We start from the raw sequence: 17,446 nt of genomic DNA on the forward strand, positions 1-17,446 counted from the left end.
AACACTTGAGAGTATTTACATAATGGTTTTGTTTCAATCATTTAATTTCGAACATTCTGTTTTTTGCACAAGCATCTGAGGAAAACACAAGAACGATAGTCTGTGATCGATAGATGGTGGCTCCACTATCGATGATGCTCCTCCTCCTTTTGGGCGAACTTCGTGTGTAAATGTTGTGGTTTTTCAATGTTTTTAAGCTAAGGGAACTGCGGATGCTACATCCTGAAGGATCCTAGTGCTTGGGAGTGGGCTTCGACAGCTCAGCCAAGGCACGGGCCTCAGCCTCTGCGCTGCGCTTCTTCTCCTCGGCGAGCTTGGCATCACGGACGGCCTTCTGCTGTGCCTCGATCTCGCGCACCTTCTCCTCCTTCTTGGACAGGCGGCTCTGGTGGGCGGCACCGTAGGCAATGCCCACCAGGAGCAGGGACCATCTGCCGAACTTGATCAGCGGGGAAACGCGAACGGGAGCCTGCGACATGGTTTCTTCTTCAAGTTATGTAATTGTCCGACCGTGAACTGCAAGAAGAGGATGCACTTTAGTTATCAAACTTTGTTAATAGCGTTCCCTGTCCCTCTCCACTTTAGATATTCCTCGTTTTTCTAGTTTTATGCAATATTTGGTGTTAAATAAGCAAAATTACCAAATTGGTGGAGCGATTGCAACGGCAGCGCAGTATAACCTTAAAACAGCTGTCAAAACTGACAGGCGGCTATCGATAGTTGTATTGGCACGGCGGCGGCGTTGCCAGCAGGCTTAAAAAAGTATGCAGAAATTGTAGAATATATCATATAAATTTTAAATAAGCCTCTACGGCGACTATTTGTTGTTCAGTGTCCCAACAAAATTTGACGTATTACATACAGCAGCCTATTCTAACTTGTATTTTTTTCTTATTACTAAAAATGGAAAAACACAATTTTAACAGTAAAAGAATGGTAAAGAACATAATTTCCATACTAAAGCGTCTAATATAAAAATATAACTATTCTACCTGTACTATGGATAAAAATTTAAATCGAAAATTTGAATTGAAAAAGATTAGATTCAAATTTTGTATGTTATCAATGTTGCGCAACGTTTTTCAGCACTGTCGGTTGGCCAAAAGTTAAACGTTCACACTGAGGGCAGAGGAAAAAGTATTGTTTTCTGGAAAACATGGCTAATTGCAGCTAAAACGCGACTTGCTAATTCGGCAAATCAGATTTTAGAGCCACCAATAAGGCGACAATTAGGCAAAATACAGGGACAAATGAAAATTGACGCGTGTTAAATGCAAACAAGAAAATTCCAACACAGACCTTGAGTGGCTAACACACACACACACTCGCAGGCCCTCCACACCTGCGTCACACATACACACCACACACACAGTGATAAAGCGGAGCGAGAGGGATAGAAGATCAAACCGTTCCCAGCGTTTTTGTTGTTCTTCTTGAAGCAGGAAGTGAATTTTAGGGGATCCTTTTACTGAATTTTGCAGCTGGCATTATGGTGAATGTACCCCCGCTGCTCTGCAGCACCCCCCCGCCCATCGATTTTGGGGAGGAAGACGACGATTCCGGTTTACAATCCACCATCCATTTGGAGGAGGGTGACGAATACTCAAATTTTGGCTTAGTCAGCAGCTCGAAAGGCAAGCTTAGATATTTATCGAATCCCAAACTGATACTCACTTAATACTCGCTTTTTAGAACCCCCTCCACCACCAGATCCCGTGGAGGAATTTCGAGAAAAGCCACCCGATTTGCTGGAAGACAAACAAACCGCCGAGGCATTTAATTACCAAGTGAAACAGACGATGGATTACGATGTTTTCGAGGAAACAGCACCGCCGACGCCGCCTCCGTTGAGCTTGGAACTGGATGATGAGGAACTGGAGGAGCAGGTGCCCTCCCTTAAGTTGGACAGTCTAAGTCTCTATTCCACGGAAAGCGTTTCTGCCGCCTCCACACTCTCACCGGTTGCGGAGACTAGTGCAGTTGCTCCGCCGGCTATGCAAACAACCAAAGCCCATGTCCTCAGCCACCAAGTCACGCTGGAGGATGTGTCCGATGACAGCGACGAGGAGTGCTCGCCAAAGAAGCCCAAAGAACTATTTATACGCGAGGGAGCTGTGGATTTCTTTGCCATAGAGGTATTGGCCACTCCAACCCAAAAAAATGGAGAAGGCTTTTCGGAGGAGAATGTGGATACAGGGAAAGGAGAAAACGTAGAGAATACCTCCCAGCCAAAGGAAAGCTTTCGAAGTCTTGAAGCCCAGGAGGAAAGTTCAAATACCTTAGAAAAGCCTTTGGAAAATCAAATCCATGGCTTATCAAGTCCTGCAAATCTGGAGGAATCCCCTCACGAATGGGGTGAACCAGCAAATAGTGATACATTTTCATTTAAAAACTTTGAAGCGACGCCAAAAGACATAGTACACAAAGAAATTGTTCCCGAAATGCAAGAGCCAGAAGATGATGATGACTTTGGTGACTTTGCGGACTTCTCAGCGGCAGAACCACAACTAGAAATCAAGGAGAATCCAACGTCTTCCTTTGAGACACCTTCCTTAGCAATCAATTCCCGAACGGAATCTCAACCTCTAGAGGTTAAGATGGCTCCTACCACAGAAGAATCTTCTAAGTTACCTCCTGCAGAGTCCGATGATGGCTTCGACGATTTTCAGGAGTTTGCCACTCCTGCGAATGGAAACCACGGTCAAAGCGAAGACGACGATGATTTTGGCGACTTCGCGGAGCCCGTAGTGGCTCCTGTTTCTGTACCTCCGCCACCGCCGCCAGCTGCTGTCCACCTGAGCATAGATGAAAGGGTTAAGCCAGTCCTTGAAATGATGTTTCCACAGCCAAAGGAGCCGGACAGCAAAAGTATGGACAATCGCAGGCCTTTGGCGCAGTGCCAGCGATTCAACTTTGGTGCCATAGAGCATGCCCAAGCCCTCGATTACCAATGGAGCAGCTCGGAAATGAGACACGCCCTCGTTCGATCGCTGGGCATCGATTCAAGGAATATAGTAAGTTAGATAAGGCTTCAGAATGTATTTAAAATAACTAAAATTCATAAACTTCCAGCTCTTCGGCGACAAGTGGAACTCATCGATGCCACGTTTTGCTGCCAACCTGAGCTTCGATCCACTGAAGCCGCTGAAACCTCAATCAACGGGCGCCGCAAGCAGCCTGGAGCCCATCTCCAATCCCACCAGCTACCAGGGTAAGTGTCCTTAGAGTCTCTGCAAGATTGCTCCACTTAGTTGCCGCAAATTAACCGCTACACAAGTTTCGTAAATCGAGAAATTGCCACCCTATCGCCTAACGCTCGCTTTACTTTCAAACGCTTTTTGTTGCCTATTTCCCGATCCTATTGACACACGCTTCCCGGATTGGCCTGCCGTTCGATTGGCTGCTCCTTTCTATATATTCTTATTGGTTTTCGTTTGCCTTGTTTTTCCTTGTGACCACATTACTTCTAACTATCTCAACAAACAATCAAAAAGTTTATCCTTACGATAAATTGTATTTAGAATCACATGTACAGACATTACAATTGGAACAACTAGACCAACTAACGGTGGTGGCTAATGCTGATAAAATAAATCTTGTTACCTCTAACTCCCACACCAATAACAACAACGATAATGGTGATAACGACGTTGCTGCACCCGTTGATCAACTGGATTGTTTGCCACCTGTGATGGATTTGATGACCCATAACGATCACAATTTGACAATCGATTTGCACCACTCTCCACCACTCACACATTTTGCCACCATCTGCAACAACAATAATAACGATAATAACAATCCCAACAATCTTAACAACAATCATGCAAAAAATACTGCAACAATGACAATAACAATTAACACTAACCTCACTGCTCACGACGCCTTGCTGGATTTTAGTAAGTTTCGTTGGCTCTGTGCGTGTGTTGTAGTTGAATCTCCACTCTTTTCGGTTCGTTCAGTTCAGTTTCGATTCTCTATATACTTCTCAGCTCTATCTCTCTATCTACCCGTACCGTCCTACCGATCCACAGTTCCCCCAGTTCTTGTTACTTTGGCACAACGCATCCAATCTCAGCCAGCTCAGTTCTAGCACAAGTAGTTCAAGCCCGCCCAAGAGTTCCCTTCATTTTCACATTTTACTTAGCTAGATACAGTTCATACTAATACCTAAATATTGTCTCTAAACTAAGCCATCATCTGATGTGTTGCTAAATCTGGTAACTAAAAGTAATGCTTGAAGTGTAACCATTTTCCGATTTCTTCGATTTTATAAAAGATACAATAGATAAATGCAAGAATGTCATTAGTAAACGATTTATTCCGTATCTTTCCTACGCACCGTGGCTTATTTAGTTATCTGCAACATAACAGATGATTATAGCCTAAGAACTAATTAATTATCTTTGTATTTCTCATAGTTTTCATTATGACAGCCGAGTAATTGTTTTCTTTCCTTCGCACAGGATTGGAAAACGCCCCCGCAACAACGGCGAGCCAAACTGAAACGCGGACTGGCTCGTCTCATGGGGAAGGCTCCACCGGCTCCTGTTCCGCCAGCAATTCCGACGGCGAAGAGCGACCGAGTCATAGCCACCAGCCAACAGCAGTCCCCAGCCCCGAATCGAACCATATTGAATCCACAGCAGCGGCATCAGCAGCAGCTGTTGCTGCAGCAGCAGCGACGCTACCGACTGCTCTATCAGCAGACAGCCCTGCCCACAAACTCAACGGCGGTGAGCAGCTGCATCAGCAGCGGCCGGAGCCGGAGCAGTTTGATTTGAGGACCACTCCTCCGGCCGCACCGCCAGCTCAGGAGGAGGTCGTGGGCAGCACGATGGCCAGCTATTCGGTGCCGCTGAAGGAGACCCACATCTATACACCCTCCAAATCGGATACGGCGGTGGCCAAGACCACTACACTGGCGCCCATTGATTTCGACTACGAGATGGCTGCGACGGGCATTATCATCGATGAGACGGTGGTGAAGAAGGAGTATCGCGATGTGGAGTACAAACCCCCATTTGGTCTGGATTCGCCCAGCAAACTGAGTGGCAATGGAGCTGCCAGCAGCTTTCAGTTGCCACCACAGACGACGGAAGATGACGACTTCAGTGATTTTCAATCTATGCCGGCGCCAAGGTCTCGCATCGATACGCCCACTTTTGGTGAACAGATGATCCTTAGTCCGGCTATTCTGCTGCCCCAAGCCATTCCACTGGCAAAGAAGCCAGCTGCAACTATTGAATGGGGCGACAATGCCCTGTCCAGCATAAATGCCGAGGAAATGGCCAGGATAGAGGAGTTGTTCTCCTCGCAGGCCAAACCGCTCACCATAAGCGCTTCGGTGGCCAAGAAACCAGCTCCTTCCACGCCAGCTCAGTCTCAACCTCAAGAAGACGATGAATGGTCGGACTTTGTCTCTGTGCCAGTCACCCAACAGCAATCGCATCATCAGCAAAACGCAATCGCTAACAACAATAATGTAGTCAACAGCAACACTAGGAAACCAGCTGCACCCAAAGAAGATGATTGGTCGGATTTTGTGAGCAGTACTCCGCCGACACGACCGGCTCCACAATTCAATTCCGGTGCCTGGCAGAGCGCTAATTTCTACAACAATCCCTTGAGTTTGTACCAGGCGCAGCAGCAGCTGCAGCAACAGCCTCATAGCAATCTAGTGCCCAAGGGCAGCACCAGCAGCAATAACAACAATGTGCCAGCCATTCCGCAGCAAATACACATCATGCACGACTTCTCGACTGCACCCGTCTCTGGAGGATTGGGTGTGGGTGCCACCTACCAGCAGCAGCATCAGCGACAGCAGTTCCAAATTGGCAACGCCAAGGTGGCCCCGCGCATCTCCCTGATCCCCGATCTCAGCTTCGTTGCACCGGCCTTGCCCACAAATGCTGGTGCGTTCATGGGTGCGCTTCCGAAACCCAGTTTCGGTGGCAAGAAATGACACAAGAAGCTGAGGGTGGGCAGTGGGCGGCTCCAGCAGCAGCAGCGTCCGCATATGGGCGCTCCACGCCCACTGGGTGGCGGCGAGGCCACCATCCTCACATAGGCGAAAGGGTCGATCGCGCCCCCGGGGGAGCCAGTCAGTATTATGAATCCGTCTGATATTCACCATAATCCGAACCGTCACACATTGTAGTTTTGAGGCAAGCTGTGTTCCATGTTGTTGTCGTTGTTGTTAACCTTGTCGTTGGCATAATTGTTGTTGTTGTTGTGCATGCATGTTGTAGTCTTAGGCGTAAAAATCAGGACTTAGAACGAAACGAAAAAGTAACCATTTTGTGCAATAGTTTGATTCTAAATTTATGTTGTACTTAATTTGACGAAAAGAAACAGTTTTCAAAAAGAATATTTTGTAGAGCGAAAAATCTGTTAGTATGCTTGGAAAATTTTTTGTTTTTATCTAATATTAATTTAATGATTCCATATACTTTTGGTAACAAAATTCCAGATGAATTGTAAAGATTTGATTTAAAGCCCAGTGAAAATATGTACTTTAAGGGATATTTCTGAAATTCTGCGAGATTTTAAGATTTAAGCTTATGCATCTGTTAGCATGCAATATCTCTATGCGGTCATATCAAAATAAAAACATAAGGATTCATCATAGATGACCAAAACAAAAGATACAAATTAAAAACAAGGATTTCGGAAGTATCCCACGTGAAGAGAAATTCTGAATTACTTTTAAAAATGTAAAACTATTAGTTCCATGATGTAATTAGCTTTAATCAACCCAAAGTAAGCACCCTAAATCGGAGTACTCCGCCTATCTGAGGAATTAATGCGCAGCAAAGCCTACAATGCATTCCACTGGCGAACTTCCCTCTTTGTATATCCATAACAAATACTCCAATGCGATTGCGGGCCACCACCACCACATGGATGAAAACCCAACCCGCCTGATGCGAATTTTTTCTATATTGTGTACTTAACAAGCGACAGGAAAGCGAACTAACCAAGCAAACATAGTTAACGTTGTATATGAAATAGGATTTGTTAGTTGATAGAAGAACTCCCGTGCATTCCAAGTGTAAATGAGTGTGACTGGCTGCCATGATGATCTCCAGGAAATCGCTGGAAAACGAAACCCAATCCGCTCCAGTTCTTGATTATTGTTTTGTTCGTGTTAATGTGTTTTCATTTATTTATTTTACTTTATGTTACGCACTTTAAGTTGAATGTGTCTGTGTGTTGCGTGTGTGTGTCTGAAAATTATAAACAATTATCGACTAAAACTAAGTGTTTGATGTAATCATATGTTTTAGGCTTAAATGTAAATTACAAATAGATTTCAATTTGTTTTGTTTCATTTTGCCAAGTCAATGAAAAAAAGGTAAAAACAAGAACATGATTATAGATGGTTGCTGCTTGGTTTAAATAAATGAATTACCTATGTACTAGAACGTATTAAAATATATTTACCATATTGTATAATTAAAAGATATGCGCTGATTAAAATAAACCTATTTGAAAAACAAAATCCTTCAATATATTGGAGCATTCATTTAAAATACAGAAATCTGGTTAAAATGGGACAACACAAATTTGAACTAAGTCGATTAACTAACGATGCCGGATCTTTGGGGGCGGGGCGGGGCGATTTATCATTTAATTGCTTGAGTCTATGCATGAGTGTGTGATTGAAACCTGCGTGTAAGTAGAGAGATTATCAGTAAGTCGAAGCACTAGGTGTCCAGCAGGCCACTACTACTCTCCTGGAAAAGCCTCGAGAAATAATGAGTGTGTCAATGGGTTAAATCAACGACTCATAGTGTCAGTTCCTAGGGGTTTTTGGGGCAGGTGCGAGGGAGTGTATAGCTCTATGGCAGTAAATAGTACGTAATAGTTAGAAATTACACATGTATCTAATATAAATATCTATATAAATAGTGTACGATCGATTTTTGTCAATGCGAATGCGTGGCTTCATCAACATCATCATCTCTTTTCAAATGGTCAACAGTTTTTCGATTTCATTCAATTATCTTAAGATGCCTTAATGCTTAAGCGCGTTGTTTTTATTATTATCATTATTATCTCTCCTTAACTTTAGCCTTGCTCTAAACATAATGAAACGCTAACAAATCCAAAAAGATGCTCATGAGTTTGTGGGTAGGGGAGGGGGTGTTCACGGGTGGATCGATCTTTCGATAAAGAGTCTTATAGGGGGTGAATCGTAATCGTACAATTTAAAGGCATTTTGCTTTGGGGATCATGGGTCTAATATCAATTTACAATCTTTATAGTCTAGGTCTTTTTGATAAATTTGTTCTTAATTGGTAATTTCGATTATTTCACTGACCCAAAGGGAAATATTAACTTCATTTGTAACTTATTTTGGTAACGCCGAAGATCGAAATTGACATTAGACCTATTTCTGAGGCAAACGTGTTAGAATTTACATTGATTACTTTTCGTCCCTGGCTGGAACCACCCTTGGGTGTGGGGCGTGTGGGTATCGCTATCCGTTATGATATTTTGAACTAACAGTTTATATACTTTTTCTCAAATAATAAGATCTAAGCTCGGGGCTGCCCAGAACCGGTGTCAAATACCCCTATCTCCATTCTGATCCAAGTTGCCGGAATTCGTAATGATTGATTTGGTCTTACCAAAAATATAAGTGCTTGCAATATTGATATAATTTTGCTTAATGAAACATTGTAAATGAAGCAAATTCCGGCAACTTATCACATGGAAACAGGTCTGAAAACAATTTTGCAGTGGTTCAAGGCAAGGCAATCTACGTATAAAAGCTAAGAAAGATTCCTTCGAGCCAAAAACCAGTTTAGCCCAGGTCTTAATATTTTAAAGATTCTCTGCCCTGAACATGGTAAATAGTCTTCGTTTTAAGGCTGTACCGCATCCCCTTTCGCGAGCTCCTGGAAAGCTCTTCCTCAGAAGGCCAACCAGGGATGGTGCAATAGTGACTCCTTCGATCGGTCCCCGTAGTCATAGGTCAGTTCCTCGCCCGGCTCGATGTCGTCCTTGGCCAGGAGTACGAGATGCGGCCGCTGTTTGATAAGTACTACTTTGGTCATTAGGTTACCAGCCCGCGAGTGATTGATGAGGCGCCCCAGCTTGCCGGTGTCAACGGTTGCATCGATGCAGTACTGCTGGGTCTTGTGCTTGAAGTAGTACATATAGCACCCAGCATTCTCGTCCAACGCATAGCGTTTCTCCCGTTCCGCGGCCTCGCCTATAGAGATGAGATCTCCCACATATTCAACCACAAACTCGTTGCGTTTGAAGGGCCGATCGGCGACTACGCCTCTTCCCTTGCCCATGAAGTGGCGTACTTGGAGACCCTCGCAGCGCTCTTCCAGCACTGCTTGCTCCAAGCCTCGCATCCATTCCTCCTTGACGGCGGTCTTAGTCTTGCGCACACTCCTTCGCACCGGGAAGAAATCGGTCATTTCACGATTGCCGTTGGTGGCAGCCAAAGGCAGCGGCGGTTGTCCCTTCGTTGGCCCCTTGCTTTTGGTCTTTGATTTCACGGGCGCAGGCTTGAGCATCGTTTTCATGCCTGCTTTGTTGCTGTTCGCTGTGGCTGGTGCTTTGTTCTGGTTTTCGCGCTCCTCGGCAGCCTTGATCAGAGCTCGAACGTCGTCCTCGTCCTCTCCTTCATCATCGTCGTCGTCTAGCACCACGACGATATCATCCTGCTGCTGCTGCTGTTGTGGCGGTGGTTTCTGTAGCTGTGGCTGGTAAGGCGCTTGTGGCTTTGGCTGGTTCAGTCTTCGGCGCGACTTGCAGGCTGCCACCGCTGCTGTTGTGGCCGGCAGTTTTCGGGGAGACTTGCGCGGCGACAATTGATCTGCGGATCCGACCTTGCAAATTCCTCCAGTTACCTTCAAAGCAGTTTTGATTGGCGAGGGACAGAGGATGCGATGCGGTGTGGCTGGTTTTCTGCGTCGGGGTTGCCCCGCTGGCGATTCTGTATTGGCAGTGAGACCACAGGCTACTCCGCTGTCGCAGGAACTACTGTCATGTTGATCCAAATCGAAGTGCGGCAAATCCAGCGCCTCCTTTTGTCCATTCAGGCTTACTATTTGATTAAAGCGCCCATTGAGGCAGGCGTTTAGCACCGACGGAGGTGATGAGAATACGGCTCCGGCCAGTTCGAAACTCCGATTGATCTTTATGCTGGAGGCTTTGGTGGGCGTGCGATCAATGTCCAGGGTCAGTACCGGCTCCTGCAGGAAGATGTTGTCGGTGCTGCTGCTGTGCGTGGAACTATGGCTGTCCCTTAGCGCAGAGCGATGTGTCTGGAAGTCGGCCAGAGAGCCCAGTCCCTCGAGCGGCTCTGCGACCTTTTTGATGTGTGGAATTTCTGGGATCTGCTGGATCTCCTGCATGACATCCATATCATGCTGATAACAGGGCGAATTGGAGGACGCTCTGGAACTGCCATCGAATAGGAGTTCCTCCACCACCTGCTGCAGTTCCTCATCCATAAGCTTTTGTTCTGCCTTGGCATCTACTTCGTCGGCAAAGGGAAGGTTTTCATTTATCTGCTCGTCCGCCAGCTTTAGCACCTCGTCATCGAGTTTTATCTGTCCATTTAGCTCTTCATCTTCCGGTTTCAGTTCCTGATCTCCTAGATCCAACTGCTCCTCTGTGTGTATTGTCTTTTGGGAATCCTTAGCGGCAGCATTGGCTTTGAAGAAGTTCTCAATGGTGCGAGTTTGTGAACGCGTGGCCAGGGGAACTCCTTGAAAAATGACAAACAATGGGTATTTTAGCCAGCACAGCTAACCTAAAAAATGCGCACTCACCTATTGTGCGACCCGCTTTGTTGTCTTTGTTGTGGGCCATCATTGTGGCTTCCGGCAGTTGGCCATTTGGAGTGACCTTCATCAAACGGCAGTCTTTCCGCTTGGGGCTGGCAAAATACTGATCCTCCAGCAGATTTCCCGCCACATTCAGTGGCAGTGCTTGGTCAACAGGAATTCCCGATCCCGAGGAGGCTCCACCAGAGGATGAGGATGTGGCTTCCTTGGCGGGCCGTTGTCGTCTTCGCACCATTATCATTTAAAATGGGTTGGGGGCGCGTGATCGCTGGGTGGGCGGTAGTTACTTGGTTTTTTTTTGGCGTTGGCGCGTTTTTTTCTGGACACGCGTTTTACCTCTCACACGCACACGCGGAAAAACCAAACTGCAATTACCTGAGGGCAACCGAAAAAACAAACAACAAAATTAACGTAGAACTCATAAAACAATTGCACATTACATGTGTGTTTTTTTTCCTCCTTTTCTGCCTCTCTTACTCTCGCTCTCTGCCTTGCACTTTTCTCCTCTACTCGCCCCTCTTGCGTACAGTTTTCGCCACTGAAAAAACGTAGTCGTTATTGTTGTTGTGCGAAGCGAGCGAAAGAGGAAGAAGACCAAAAGAAGGGAAAAAAAAGAGGGAAAATAATGTGAGTCCCCGCAATGCACCTCGCTCGGAAAACTGTCGTCATATGCAGCAGCGCATTTTTAAACGGATGCGATCGACTTTATGCATGGCAGCATTTCAATGGCGGGGGAAATTAATTGTTGCACTTTTCCGCAAACTTTTTTTGGTTCTTTCTTTTTGCGTCGGTTAGTGTTACCAGATAGCGCATCTGCTTTCACCTCTCGTGTATGCGGCCTCATTTTGTTAATACCGAATTTGGTATATTTTCAGCATATATTAAGGCTGTGTTGGACAGTATTAAATTTTTTTTAAGTTTTAAAATTATTTGAAAATGAAATGTTATTTTTTGATTTTATTGTAAATCAATTGATTTAAGAAGCACTAGTTATAAATTATTTGTATCTTAAGGGTCTATTGGAAAATGCAAACTTTTTGGATACATTACAAACATTTTTCGAGCCCCTTTTGCGATTATTCATAAATTTTCTAATAAATACCTCATATAAATTTTATATTTTATATAAATAAATATTAAAGAAAATCGAACAACTCTATTAATTACACTATTATATTACAAATACATAAATATCATTTTCCATTGTGCTATGCAAATATCTAAAATACATTCCTCGGACATTGAAATAAGACAGTTAAGTAATTCATAAAAATCAAGTGTTTTATTTATCGTTTACAACAATTTTTTTTTTACATTTTTGTAGCATTTTTTGCTAGTTTAACAATAGGTTTCACATCGAATGTATCGTGGCTAATGTTTTCCAAACACATTTGGTTCGGCGGAAGCTCCTCCAGCGGCACTCAGCTCCTCTAGGAGTTCGTTCGACTGGCGATGTCTGTTGGGGATGTTGGCACTGGAGTACATCACATTCTCGCCATTAATGTTGCTCAGTCTGGGATGGAGGCTGTTCTCGGTATCCGGATCTACTCGGTTAGTATTGAAGTCCGAACCCGGGACACAGTTTCTGGCAATCAGAGAACGTTGAAGCTGCGACAGACAGCTGGGGGGAAATTTTAAAATATTACATTAAAACATAAAAAACAAGAAAATAAGGAGGAATGAAGTGTATAAGCAGGACAATTATAATATATAAGTTATATGATTTTAATAGGTATCTCATGGAACATTGTTGGGTTCTCTTATTCTTTATGTATTTAAAAAAATAGAGTTGTATATTTCTGTTATTGTTTCGATGAAACTTACCGCTCCAGCCTGCGATCGCTGCTCCAATCCTGCAGGTCGTAGAGATCCGTGAGTCCCAGCTCGCTGCCCCGGTGGAGGTGGCCGTTGGCCAGGAGTGGAGATGCGGCGTTGAAGGACCTCTTGCCGTTGGTCCATCCGCGGGAGTACTGGAAGGTCTGGCCCATGCACATGGACAGCGTGAAGAGGAAGAGGGGCAGCAGCAGGAGGCGCAACATGTTTCGGCAGCAGTTAGTCCTGTTTGCAGGACACTCGGTAATCTCGGCTGGTTCCTTTCGCGTTCGAATCACAACTGCGTCTGAACTATTGATGCTCCTCGATGGGCTTTTATATCGATGTTGGATAGCCATAAAGGATGGTTGCCAAAGGATGCGTGATGTGTCTGCGATTTCCGCCAGAATCCTTGCTTCAATGCCCTCCAGAAACACACACTTACCCAGATTAACCGGGGATTATTAGCACCCAATTGTTTCAACTTGGCAGTTAGCGCCCACATGTGGCCACGCCCCCAGCTCCCGCCACCGCCCCTTGAGCCAACGACAGCTGGCTGCTCAAACTGAATGCATTTGCTGATTGGAAAACTACCACTTTTCCCGGGCAAAATCAGAAAGTGGGTGGCAAAAGGCAAAAGGCTTAAAATAAAATGCTTGAGCCGAAAAAGTAATTTTCTTCCCACTCCAAAAGGGAGTAAAATGTACAAATTAGACTTGGATGACCTCAGGTAAGTGGATTTGCAGACGAGCTCGGCCAAAAATAGCATTTTCCAGTGCAAAGCTAAAGGCTTTAATTAAGTTATATAGGTACAACTTTTTTTTAATATGCTTAATAACTTTAAACGCACACTTTCAGCAAACGAAAGTTAAAGATCAAATGGCTGGGAATATAAAATGCTATACAAATTGTCTATAAATATACAAAAATATACAATTTATATTATAAATATAAAAATATATATAACACGGACTGGCATTAAGTATGTTACAGACTAGTTATTTCGCTATCGGGCACCACGTTTGCCCGATTGCCACCATTTGCTCCACCATTCTGCTCCATTTCCACGACGCTCTTCTCCTCGTTGGCCTTTCGACGTCGCAGCAGGAAGTAGCATATACTAAAATTAAACAAAATAATTAATAAAATTATAGTTAACTTATGAAAATCTTAAGTAACTTACACGAAGACCAAGACATTGGGTATGTAGAAGATTTCGCCAAAGAGCCAAATGGCACCTGGGAATGAATCCACCGTGCTCTTGTAAATCTCACTGAAGATTGGCGGGAAAATGAATTGGGCAATTGGCTCACTGATGCCAAAGATGGAGTACATTTTGCCTGAAAATTATTTAGTTATTATTAAATACGTCCTAAAAGTAGTTTAGCCTTATTGCATTCCAAAGCAACTAAAGCATTCTGAATATCAATCTCTTTCACTTTGACTAACAGGTATCTTATAGTCGAGACTATAAACTTATAAACTTACTCAGCTCATCGCCAGCCACAATGCTCGAACCGATGGTCTTGATGGCAATCACTCGCAGACTGACGAACATGTCCACCACACCAGCCACGTAAAACGAGGCAGTGCTGCTGGAGAAGGCCTGCAGGAATTCAAAAACTATGCATATATACCACTGAAATCCAAAGCGAATCTAAAAACTTACGAAAAGAACGCGGGAGCAGACAATGGACAGTGCGGAGAGCATGCCAATCATGGAGTCGGAGACCTTGAGTAGCTTGCTCAAAATGGCAGTGCCAATGAAGGTGCCCACCAGTGCAGCGCCACTGGACAGTGTGAGGTAGATACTGAAGTCGTTGCCGTTCCAGGCGAGCTTCTTCAGCGTGAAGCGATACCAATAGTCGTTCTCACCGGAAGTGGGTCCGACGGTCAGGAAGTAAGCACACAGCAGCAGGATCAGCAGCATTCTGAAAACATAGGACAACTTGAGTGGTAACCCATGCGGTATGGACTCCTTGTGGCTGCTCACCTGCCGTTGTTGGGTCGCTTGATCAGCGGGAAACGGATGCAGTCCAGCACCAGGGTGGGATCGAAGAGTTCCTTCAAGAGTGAACGCTTTGGCGGCACCACCTCCACTTTGGGCTCCATCTGCGGCGTTAGCTGGAAGTTGACGTTCTTGTTGCCCTGCAGCTCCTCCAAATTGGTGGTCTCGTAGGCCATATTGTCTGCTCCCTGCTGCTTGGGCGGCAGGGTGGAGGGCAGTGGTGGTGGCTCATTCGTTGAGGTGCTGGTGGTGGGCGTGGTCTTCACCTCTTTTATGAAGAAAATTATGTAAAATATCGCAATCAGCTGGAAGACAATGGCGGAGGCAAAGGACCCTGGCCAAAAGGAATACATCTCATTAATATAATCCAATATTTTGTTAGCAAACTAGCTTAACTCACATGTGTAGCCCAAAGTCGTAAAGAGAACTCCACTAATCGGTTGTCCTATAAAAGGAACTCCAGTGACGAACATGGCAAAGATGCCGAAACGGAACACACGATCCTCCTCCGGCGTGGCTATGGTGATGTAGCTATAGATTGCCATCAGGCAGAAGGTTAATCCTCCGAAGAGAGCTGGAACTATCGCCTCACAGTAGGCGCCAAACTCCATGGGCAGCGATTCGAAGAAAATCGATGAGATAATCTGGCCTAAGATTTAAGTGTTTTTAAATTATATTTAGTTTTTTGTTAATTTAGCTACTTACATGTGAAAGATAATGCCTCTCCGATAATTGGCATTATCATGCAGGGCTTTCGTTTGTTGTACCGATCTGCCCATCCTCCAGCAAAAAGTAAAACAATCAGCGGGAAAATGGCAGCTGCAAAAAAAAAAAAAAAAACAAAATGATTTAACATTATTTTGCTTAGTAATGCTAATTTTGCTTGGCATTAAGAACTGGTACCAAAATAACTCGTTCTTGAAAATAAGCTGATTAGTAACATTTTAACTTATCAATTTAAGTCACTATATTTTACAATTAATATGATAGATTTTCATTGCCATGATAAAAAGTTTGCTAACAAAAAAAGTAATTAAAAGTACTTACTTATTTTTACTATGAGAATTTAGTGTGCTTATTGCTCAATTAAAACTAAAAATCCGCTTTAAAACCCTATTGTTTTTATGCCAAATTCCAAAATGGCATCAAGTATTGAAGATGATATAAAATTCTAGCTTGAATTTTATTGAAACTAGTTATCTGCCTGGAATTAAACCGATATAAAACAACGAATGCCTTTGATACGTATGTATACTAAACATTTTCACCATTGAGTCTATGACACGACATTTTAATCATTTAAAGCCTCAATTATCGATCTCTGATGCAATGCATCTTAATGAACCCGCCGTTTGTTTGAGTTATTAAACAAGAAGAAGATCTCCTCTGGCGCACAGAACCGGAATTCCGCGCAGCTCTATGCAAATGACATTTTCGGATGGCGTTTATTCTAAATTGGGAATATAAGCTATTATCTATGGCTCAAACGAAAAGCCATTGACAATGGCAGTGAACCCACGAAAGTCACTCGGCTCAACGATGTAAGGAACAGGTTTGGAGCGATTGCGATTACGATTACGAGGCATCCACTAGGCTGAGGCCTTTGGAAGCGGCTCCAAATTAATCACCCAGCAATAGCGATAGAATGGGGGAATTTTTGTTAGCACCATCGGAAGACAGAAGGCGAAGGAGAACTCATGAGCGAATCGATTAAAGAAGGTAATTAGATGTTCGGATAACCGCTAATTTCCGACGACATCCATCAAAAGACACGGATTCCTTCACAAAAAAATGTGCACTCGAAGAAAATAAGTGTACCATTTAAATTTAAAGAAAGATCTCTAAGATATTCATCCATCCATAATCCATAACAATCTAAATGCTTCTGTAAAGTATCTCAAAGTCTTTATGGTCCCATTATCACTTAATAATACTATTATTTTTCCGGTGTACCTAACCCATGCGAGGGGCAGGGGAAATTTAAAATGCAGAGGAGTCGAGATGTGAAAAGAATTCGAGTTTAATTTAAACACAAACCTGATATATAAGCAATGCTAATGCCAAACCCAAAACCGAAACCAAAACGGCGTATACTTAATGAACGACTCGTGTTATGTGTATGATATATGTGTATGTTCGCCTGCTCACCCATGGGAGCTCGTTTCCCGGAGACATCTGCCGCCAGGATCTGTGCCTCCAGTTCCGCCTTGCACACGGTGTAGTTGAAGCCAGTGGCTCCGATGACCAGGCCAGCGAGATCCGGCGTCGCGCCCTGTGTGGTGTTCTCGAAGTCGAAGTCATCGCACTCGATGCCCAGCTCCGATTTGTCCAGCATCGTGTCGCAGACGAGCTTGTTGTAGCCCAGATTCACGCGACACGCCTTGTCCAGGGGGAAATTCTGCATGGCCACCGCATTGAACACGGAGGCCATGAAGTAGAAAAAGAAGAAGGGCTCGATGACCAGATAGTGACGATAGCGCCACAGTTTCTGGAAGTAGTTGAGCTTGGCCTCTGCATCCACTGCTCCACTGCCATTTCCAGCAGCATCTGCCGACGACCTTGGCTTTGCCATTTTTTATAGCACTTGTTGAATTCCTCAAAACTCTTATTTTTTATACGATACTATTCGATATGATTCGTCTCTGGCGCTGCTGGTTGCTCTAGCACATTTTAAGCGATTTGATCAACACGTCGCGCCAAGTTCTAAGCTCAGACTAAACTAAGCGACGATTCCGGGGATCGGGCCAAGCCAGGCCAAGTCTACTCATATACTCAAATGGGCAGTCGCTTGATACGCACAAGAAACTTG

General features: G+C 44.4%; 5 protein-coding genes across 6 annotated transcripts; 1 reads left to right on the top strand and 4 right to left on the bottom strand.

Annotated features, from left to right (window-relative positions):
• Window positions 1-26: 26 nt before the first annotated feature.
• On the bottom strand, window positions 27-750 carry LOC117145973 (ATP synthase subunit e, mitochondrial). Its single transcript, XM_033311878.1, has 2 exons — window positions 642-750; window positions 27-516 (listed from the first exon to the last, which is right to left on the bottom strand). The coding sequence occupies exon 2, from the start codon at window positions 476-478 to the stop codon at window positions 233-235; it is 246 nt and encodes an 81-aa protein (XP_033167769.1). The 5' UTR covers window positions 479-516; window positions 642-750; the 3' UTR covers window positions 27-232.
• Window positions 751-1,100: 350 nt separating this feature from the next.
• On the top strand, window positions 1,101-7,512 carry LOC117146084 (nascent polypeptide-associated complex subunit alpha, muscle-specific form). 2 transcript variants are annotated; one of them, XM_033312033.1, is made up of 5 exons: window positions 1,101-1,634; window positions 1,693-3,014; window positions 3,073-3,211; window positions 3,522-3,899; window positions 4,467-7,512. In XM_033312033.1, the coding sequence occupies exons 1-5, from the start codon at window positions 1,490-1,492 to the stop codon at window positions 5,963-5,965; spliced, it is 3,483 nt and encodes a 1,160-aa protein (XP_033167924.1). In that variant the 5' UTR covers window positions 1,101-1,489; the 3' UTR covers window positions 5,966-7,512. The 2 variants fall into 2 exon arrangements, with proteins under 2 accessions (XP_033167924.1, XP_033167923.1); XM_033312032.1 differs by lacking the exon at window positions 3,522-3,899.
• LOC117146085 (histone-lysine N-methyltransferase PR-Set7) lies at window positions 7,491-11,633 on the bottom strand. Its single transcript, XM_033312034.1, has 3 exons — window positions 11,464-11,633; window positions 10,803-11,192; window positions 7,491-10,738 (listed from the first exon to the last, which is right to left on the bottom strand). The coding sequence occupies exons 2-3, from the start codon at window positions 11,056-11,058 to the stop codon at window positions 8,922-8,924; spliced, it is 2,073 nt and encodes a 690-aa protein (XP_033167925.1). The 5' UTR covers window positions 11,059-11,192; window positions 11,464-11,633; the 3' UTR covers window positions 7,491-8,921.
• A 503-nt stretch (window positions 11,634-12,136) lies between these two features.
• On the bottom strand, window positions 12,137-12,916 carry LOC117144582 (pro-corazonin). Its single transcript, XM_033309857.1, has 2 exons — window positions 12,642-12,916; window positions 12,137-12,438 (listed from the first exon to the last, which is right to left on the bottom strand). The coding sequence occupies exons 1-2, from the start codon at window positions 12,854-12,856 to the stop codon at window positions 12,189-12,191; spliced, it is 465 nt and encodes a 154-aa protein (XP_033165748.1). The 5' UTR covers window positions 12,857-12,916; the 3' UTR covers window positions 12,137-12,188.
• A 586-nt stretch (window positions 12,917-13,502) lies between these two features.
• Window positions 13,503-17,209, bottom strand: LOC117144749. The gene is made up of 8 exons (XM_033310104.1): window positions 16,786-17,209; window positions 15,343-15,456; window positions 15,038-15,286; window positions 14,623-14,971; window positions 14,299-14,560; window positions 14,118-14,235; window positions 13,813-13,969; window positions 13,503-13,749 (listed from the first exon to the last, which is right to left on the bottom strand). The coding sequence occupies exons 1-8, from the start codon at window positions 17,207-17,209 to the stop codon at window positions 13,617-13,619; spliced, it is 1,806 nt and encodes a 601-aa protein (XP_033165995.1). The 3' UTR covers window positions 13,503-13,616.
• Between the last annotated feature and the right edge of the window lie 237 nt (window positions 17,210-17,446).

Source organism: Drosophila mauritiana, chromosome 3R, assembly GCF_004382145.1.
Source record: "Drosophila mauritiana strain mau12 chromosome 3R, ASM438214v1, whole genome shotgun sequence".
NCBI classification, from domain to species: domain Eukaryota; kingdom Metazoa; phylum Arthropoda; class Insecta; order Diptera; family Drosophilidae; genus Drosophila; species Drosophila mauritiana.